Genomic DNA, 8,303 nt, shown 5'->3' with positions numbered 1-8,303 from the left:
TTTAAATTAAGATTAATAAAGACATTTATTAGGATTATATATTAAATAAAAAATTTTATAATAAAAATATCTTAAGCAATTTATATCAAAACCGCGCTATATTTTTAATCAAAACCGCACTACCTTTTTTATCAAAACCGCACTACCTTTTTTATCAAAATCGCACTTATCTCGCAAACCGCACAAATCGCAGTTGGACTGTACCGCACTTAAATTTCGTCCCGCTAATATAACCAATTCCGCAGTCACCATTCGGACCCTAAATTAGTGTTCAGTTTAGGCGTATGTGCAACAATTACTCTTTGAAAAACGCACTCAACTTTTTTTTTCTTTTTTTTTTCGAAAACCGCAAATGATAGTTTGTAAATGTGATTGGTGACACTTAGCGGTTTTCAAAAAAAAAAATTGAATTCCTCTAATTTGTATGTCACCATTCATTACCATGGTATAAATATATTATTAATAAATAAAAAACGTGACATTAATCTTATAATATATGATTTTCTCAAAAACCAACAATTTTTATTAGAATTGCCGGTGCCACTAATCTAAACCCAAAAAAAAAACTTTAGCCAATACAAATTTGACCAGCAAATGATTCAAAAACTAACATTAAAATCGTACAAAACTTCTCTTCCTCGAAGTGATTTTTTTTTTGTCATCTTATTCATCGTAGCAAATTCTTATATAACCAGAATAAAATTATTTAGAGCTGAAGTTTTCACATTTTTGATCATAAATAAAAAAGGATTCAAAATTTCAGTGTTATGTCATTTGAATTTTTTTCTTCTTCTTCTTTCTCTTCTCCATTAAATTTCCCTTTAAAGCAGATAATCTAGGAAGACATCGATGATGGTTATTCATAGATTTATCCTTTTCAGAATCTTCAATGACATCGAGCTCACCAGAGTTATCACCAGATGATTTTTTACTTTCTTCACTTTGACTTTCTAATGATTCTTCAAAAATTACTTCTCGTTGTTCTCTTACACTCTCTCTGAAAAGCTCGGCTAGTTTCTTCCTTCGTGGTGCTGGAGCATACGAAAACGATGCTGCTCGAGGCTTCTCTTCTTCGAACAAAGGGTTGTGGAAACGAGGATGTTTATCTGAAAAACTACACTTTGGAGTGTTTCCACGTGAAGGAGTGAACTCTGCACAATCAACAACTCAAATCTTAAGTTTACTGAAACTTATTAACGAAAATTATTTCGCTTATGTCCTTTCTCAAAAAAAGAAGAAGTTATTTCGCTTAGCGTTACACAAATCTAATATGTTGTTCTAACATCTTTGACGTGAATTTTAAAGAAACCAAACTAATTAGGTATTGATAAGGGAAAACTGGCATTTGGAATTCTAATACTATCAGAGACAAATGTGATAGTCAACGTACCTCCTTTGACGCTGAAGAAATCATCTTCAGAATCGGATTGTAACCATTGATTTGTATCAAAGAAGGCTTCATCTTTGCTACTTCCTGTTACATTAGAACAATTTACAAACTATCAAGACTTCTTAAGAAGAAAAAGACATCAAGTGTAAGAAATCACGCTTTAAATCTCTCACCTTGGGACACAATACTAACATCACTAAAAACACTCCATGTTCTCGAAGAAAAGAAATGGAATAGACCAGAAGACCAGGAACCCATCAACTTACAACTAGAAATTACAATGACACCCAACTTCTATATATATAAAAAGTGTGTAATTCAAAAAAAATCTTAACCTTATTGAGGATTTGGATCATTATTTAAGCATCCATTAGTGGAATAAATCTCTCTATTTTAACGGGAACCAAATCAATGATTGAACAAAACCATTTAAGAACATGACTTGATATTCTGGACAAATTGAAAAAAAGACATATTCATGGAAACAAAATCAATGACAGACTGCTTTTTAAATAGAATTACTTGTATATTGCCTTACTAGAAACATGATATTTTCAAACTATTAACCGTATCAAAAGAGATAAAAAGGTTGGTCTGTATCAATCACATCGAACACGGTCAAGTTATAAGGAAATGTTATGTTATCATGAAAATAAGTACCAAAGCTTCTCTTAGAAGAGGAAAACGACCAACGATATTTCATTTGAGTTACACTTGGCGAAATTTCACTTGGGGCTGTCGTTGGTGTAGCCGATGGAGTCAAATTCTCCTTTACTGGCGATTCTGCACATATAAAATCAACACATACGTCAAACCGAGTTTTGGTCAGTAAAGTAGAAAGATTATTCGAGAAACCATTTTATCCGATTTTATATGATAAAACTACGCCAATGGTTCATTTGCCAATGCATGTGTACAAACATTTCGTTTTCTCGTACGAAATGGTGTATATAGTATATACATGTAAAATACACATAGGTGAACCACTAAATTGATACGGTTTGTTAATCACATTGACGAATGATAAACAATGTAAATCAAACCTAACAAGTTTCTGAATAAAGGAAACATGCATCACGTAGAGATTTATCAGAAGAGAGAGTAGTAATACCAGAAGTGTTCTTAGTAGAGGAAGACGTAAAACTAGGTTTATCCTGAACATAACCGTTCTCCTCCGCCTTCTTCGGCGAATTATCCACCGGAATAGAGAAATTATCTTTCATGAGAGATTCGGGGATTGCCATAGTTAATGTTTCCATGAGATTCCCTCTTCGATGGACAAGTCTAATTTCTCATTTTTGTCGAAAGTCTGAATTCTTATAACTCATAGAACTGACGCACGTTTTTTATTCAATTAAAAACACAATCCTTTTAGAAGATTTGATTTGACGATTGACGTTTGATATGTATTGCTTCGCACGCAATCGAAGAATTTGGCCGGCTGATTATTATAACATTACTCGGACTTGCGTTGTACACTCGGCTCTTGCAGAGAGAGTGCGAGCTGTAACTATAATACTATATTGATGGAGCATGTCAGAATGATGTGGCTGTTAGTGTTAGACCAACTCCATCCATTAGAACCCATTAGGGATCCTAATGATTAAATTAGTGGGTTTTATGGTGATTTGATTAGTTAAGAATCTTGGGTATTGGAATTAATTTTTTCTTTCTCCAATGGGAGAACTCCATAGGAGTTCTTAATTTTTACTTTTTAATTTTTTTTTAATTAGAAACATATGAAAAATACAAATACAAATTGAAACATAAAACATATGAAAAATACAAATACAAATTGAAAACGAGAAAAAGCCAATTAGTCGAAATCTTGATTTGTTCCAAATTTTTGCCAAATATGCTCAACCAAATCAGCTTTCAATTGTTGATGTATTATTTTATCACGAACTCGATTCCGCATGCTCATCATATTGCCGACATTTGAAGGCATATCTGCAGAATACGTGAAATCCACATGGGAACTTCGGTTTGATTCCGGTTGTGCGAAAACTGATACATCAAACTGTGTGTACCCATCTCGTTCGTCTTCTACGATCATATTATGTAGAATGATATAAGCTCTCATTATCTTACCAATTTTTATTTTATCCCACAAAAGAGCCGGATTTTTGACTATGGCAAATCGAGCTTGCAAGACCCCAAAAGCACGCTCGACATCTTTACGCACAGCTTCTTGATGTGTAGCGAATAAGGATGCATTCGGACCTTGCGGAAGTGGAATAGATTGTACAAAAGTTGCCGATTTTGGATAAATACCATCTGTGAGATAGTAAACCAAATGGTACTCGTGTCCATTGACAATGTAATTAACTTTTGGAGCTCGACCTTGTAATATATCATCAAAAACCGGTGATCGATCAAGAACATTAATATCGTTTAATGTACCTGGAGGTCCGAAAAAGGCATGCCATATCCAGAGATCTTGTGAAGCTACCGCCTCTAAAACAATTGTTGGCTTTCCCGATCCACGTGTATATTGACCTTTCCATGCGGTTGGACAATTCTTCCACTCCCAATGCATACAATTGATGCTTCCTATCATCCCGGGAAATCCGCGTATCTCGCCAATATCGAGTAGTCGTTGAAGATCTTCTGGAGTCGGGCTTCTTAGATACTCATCTCCAAATAAATCTATGATTCCTTCAACAAAATGTTCCAAGCATAAAAGCGCGGTGGACTCACCACGTCGGAGGTATTCGTCGACCGCATCAGCTGGGCAACCATATGCCATCATACGAATTGCTGCCGTTGCCTTTTGTAACGGAGAGTGACCCAACCTTCCAGTAGCATCTCTTCTTTGTTGAAAGTATAGGATTTCAGCGGAGAGTCGTTCAACAATATGCATGAACAAGGGCTTGTTCATTCGAAACCGGCGTCGAAACATGTGAGAAGGATATGTTGCATCTTCACTAAAATAATCGTTCCATAACTGCATGTGTCCTTGTTCTCGTTGTCTTTCAATGTAGGCTCGTTTCTTCTTTGACCTTGATGCTTCTTGGCGATTCTCATGACGACTGAGGAGATGTTCGTAGTGTTGATCAAAAATTTGATCGAATTTTTCATCCATTTCATCATCGAAAGCATCAAAATTATTTGAAGAAGAAGACGCCATTATAAAATTGTGAAGAAAGAAATGTGAAAAATATCTTGATTATTTGGAGAGGAATAAAAAAGAAAGTTGTATTTTGGGTTTCGTTTATTTGGAGAAGAAAAAGAAAGAATCAAGGGTTTTAGATTTGGTTTTGTAATTTAAAGAAACTCTCGACTTTGTAATTAAAAGAAGCAGTGAGAATGAGTTGCTCTCTCTCTCGAGGTTTTAAAAGAAGCGTTGAGAATGAAAGCTACAATCTCGGTTTTGGTTCAATATATAAAGAGTGACAACAACATTAACAACAATATATGAAAATACATTGTCTTCTTGTGTCACAAGCAACAACAAGAAATGAGACTTGTCACGAGACTAGCGGCATCTTGTGTCACGAGAACTGAAACTTGAGACTTGTGTCACGAGAACTGAGACTTGTGTCACGAGAACTGAGACTTCAGAATTGTGTCACGAGAACTAAGACTTGAGACTTTCGGATTCTTCTGTCACGAGACTTGAGACTTGAGACTTGTGTCTTCTTTTGTCACGAGCTTATGCAACACAAACATAAAGGCAATGCAAACATCAAACACTGCGACAGCAACAATGATAATACAAACATAAAAAGAAACATCAAACGAGGAGACACCATCAAATATTCATGGAACCAAGAGAAACAACACTGATTACATCAAGAGAAATATTTTACACAACAAGACAACATCAAAGACTGATCAGAGGAGACAACATCAAATATTTTACACAACAAGACAACATCAAAGACTGATACAGAGAGAAACAAAGACCGCTACTGAAGAGAAACATTAACCGCTACTAAAGAGAAAGAAAGACCATCATACTAGATTGCCAACATGTCGGTTATAAGCTTATTTTTCAAAGCTATTTCTAGTTCCGAAAGTGGCTCAGTCTTGGCAATTAGACTATCAAGCAATTTCTGCTTGTTAAGCTTATCTTTCAAATCAAAGTCTCTCTGTTTAATCTCCCAGATACTCTTGAACTCCTTTCCTTCTTCTTCCAGAGACGCTGGCTTACTCACACCTTTTTTTCCTCTAGCCTTTGCAGCTTTAACACCTTCTGCCCGAGCCATTGCTTCATCATCTCCTGCAACAGAAGTTGATGACTGAGCCGATATATCGTCTAACTTCCTCCTCTTGGATTGAACTTTATCTTTTGTAGTTTGTGTTCCACACCACTTCTGGTCATGGCGAAGCTCCAACCATGCGTGCTCCATGGTGAACTTGGACTTGTAATCATTGAAGAAAATCTCGTGAGCCATCTTCAAAACGTCATCCTCGTTCTGTCCACTCGATCTCTGTTTTGTTGCCGCTTCATAACATCCAACGAACTTACATACCCCCTCGTTAATCTTGGCCCACCTCTGTTTATAGTGCATTCCCTCTCTCTTCTGCATACCAGCCATCTTAGGACTCGCACCAAAGTATGCAGCAATGCGTTTCCAAAAGGCCATTGCTTTCTGCTCATTCCCGACCACTGCATCTTTGGAGGTGTTCAGCCATGCGCTTATCAGCACAACATCCTCTGTTGGAGACCATTTGCGCCTCTCTTTGCGGTCAGACACAGCCTCAACCTCTTCATCCGAGGCAGAGAGTTCTACACTAGGGATTTGAGCAGACACAAAGGAGAAGGAGGTGTTTCGGTGTTGGTTGTTTAAGAGATTTTGAAAGCTACAATCTAGGCTAAAAGGATCCATAGCAAGAAGCAGGAGATACAAAGGAGAAGGAATACGAAGAAGAAGGAGATACAAAGAAGAAGGAATTAACTTGTTGAACCAAGTTAGACAGCTTTTATTAAGGATTTAACTTGTTGAAACAAGTTAGATAGATTTGAAAAGGGAATTAAAGTCCCTTTACTACCACAACCACCAAACGTTAATCACATCAACCCAACTAACAAACACCATCAGACTTAATTCCATTAAATTACAAACCTATCTAACAAAGCATTAAAAGCGACTCAAATCTATCAGACTTGAATTACAACTCCATCAAATCTATCATTGCATTGAACCTACATTAAACCGGTGCAACCAACTCAAGCAAACTAAACCTAAAAACTAAGTAAAGTTATGCCACATTACCTCATCGTTGTTGTCTCTGCTGTGGTTATTGGCATCTCGTTTCACTGTAAATGGCGCTATACGAGAGCCTCCTTCCACAAAAAAAGAACCAAGATTAAGCAAAGGCTAAACTAAATGTTCAAAAATTAAATACACTAACTAAGCGAAGGACCACACGAACCTTTGTTGAGTTGCTTGAGAGGACCATCAAGCAGAGAAGTTCTCGCTACTGTGTTTAAAACCTATCAGAGAACAAAATATTTAAAAGTGAGATTAGAACCATTAAGAACAGAGCAAAATGTATGTCAATTTAGAGAAAACTATATCGAATGAAACACACACAAGAACAGAGCAAAATGTGTGTCAATTTTACTGTGATCCGAGAGAACCACATTCCAGTTAGAGGTAAAACTAGTTCAATACGGTTCACATACATCAATGTCATGAATCATGTGTCATGTTTGCGAGAAAACAATCAAACATGGATGAAACCGACAAAAGATTCTAAACCATTACTCTGATCTAAACAAGGATCAAACACGCACAAAATCGTAAAAAAAACTCTCATAATGATCCCACCTTTGCCGAGAAAACAGTGAGATCACAACAATTTCAGAAAAAAACAAATCGCAATATATATTTTACATGCAAAATATATACACTTACAGATGAGAGACGGCGAGGAGAAGATCCGTAAAAGGGGAGGACTCCTTCTGGAAGAGCTGGCGGAAGATCAGCTTCGTCGAGGAATTGGGACTGAAGAGATCACCGCTTCACGGAGAACACAATGGGACAGAGCGAGAGAGAAGACGGCGAGACGGAGAAGGAGGACCGATCGAGACATAAAACCTAGTCAGACACACGGCGGAGGGAAAGAGAAGCCGGCGACGAAGGGAAAGAGAAGCTGGCGACGTCGAGAGAGAAGATGGAGTGAGAGAGAAGTCGGACAGTTCAAAAGAGAGGACAAGCTTTGGTTTCGTCGAAGAGAGAGACACAAAAAAATTACGGTCCAATACCACACTTCCACGTAAGGGATCCTTACCCTCTCTTAAAATGCCATAATTAGAGGCGGTCCCAAGCTTAATTAGTCTTTTTCATTTATTTTTAATGTTTTTTTCTAAAGATCCCATGCTTAAGATCCACTGATGGACCTGCTCTTAGATATTAACTTTGATTGTGTTGGTAAAGAGAAAATACTTTTCCTAATTAGATAATTTATTAAAGGACATAACTTAGGGTGAACCTTTAAATTCACCCCACATTTTAGTACCATTCAAAGTGACACATAGATTATTAATTAAAAAACATTAAATTAAATAAAAAATAGCTACAAAAAATAAAAACGCTAATTTTAACGACGTTAACGCTTCCAGAGAAAATTTAAACCCTAAATCTTAAATTCTAAACCCTATACCCTAAATTCTAAACCCAAATTCAAACCCCTAAACCCAAACCCTATACCCCAAACCCTAATCCTAGACCCTAAACCCAAATTATATACCTTAAACCCAAAAAATAGACTATAAACCGAAATCCTATACCCTAAACCCAAGTCTTAGACCCTAAACTCAAACCGTAAACCTTAACCCAAACCATATAGCATCTAAGTTTGGGGTTTGGGTTTAGGGTTTACTGTTTGGGTTTTCGGTCTAGGATTAGGGTTTAGTTATAGGTTTTGGGTTTAGGATTTACGGTTTGGGTTTAGGATTTAC

At 36.6% G+C, this 8,303-nt stretch overlaps 3 protein-coding genes across 3 annotated transcripts; all 3 read right to left on the bottom strand.

Moving 5' to 3' along the window:
* Window positions 1–489: 489 nt before the first annotated feature.
* Window positions 490–2,896, bottom strand: LOC106395861 (uncharacterized protein At3g27210). The gene is made up of 4 exons (XM_013836197.3): window positions 2,502–2,896; window positions 2,051–2,173; window positions 1,391–1,474; window positions 490–1,151 (listed from the first exon to the last, which is right to left on the bottom strand). Exons 1-4 carry the CDS (start codon window positions 2,647–2,649, stop codon window positions 766–768), a joined length of 741 nt encoding a protein of 246 aa, XP_013691651.1. The 5' UTR covers window positions 2,650–2,896; the 3' UTR covers window positions 490–765.
* A 218-nt stretch (window positions 2,897–3,114) lies between these two features.
* LOC125586265 lies at window positions 3,115–4,523 on the bottom strand. The gene has a single exon (XM_048756184.1). The coding sequence runs from the start codon at window positions 4,518–4,520 to the stop codon at window positions 3,207–3,209; it is 1,314 nt and encodes a 437-aa protein (XP_048612141.1). The 5' UTR covers window positions 4,521–4,523; the 3' UTR covers window positions 3,115–3,206.
* Window positions 4,524–5,252: 729 nt separating this feature from the next.
* On the bottom strand, window positions 5,253–7,263 carry LOC106407930 (glutathione S-transferase T3-like). Its single transcript, XM_048756185.1, has one exon. It carries the CDS (start codon window positions 6,223–6,225, stop codon window positions 5,353–5,355), a length of 873 nt encoding a protein of 290 aa, XP_048612142.1. The 5' UTR covers window positions 6,226–7,263; the 3' UTR covers window positions 5,253–5,352.
* Between the last annotated feature and the right edge of the window lie 1,040 nt (window positions 7,264–8,303).

This window comes from Brassica napus, chromosome C4 (assembly GCF_020379485.1).
Source record: "Brassica napus cultivar Da-Ae chromosome C4, Da-Ae, whole genome shotgun sequence".
In the NCBI taxonomy this organism is placed as follows: Eukaryota; Viridiplantae; Streptophyta; class Magnoliopsida; order Brassicales; family Brassicaceae; genus Brassica; species Brassica napus.
This window is presented reverse-complemented; position numbering and strand designations above follow the sequence as displayed.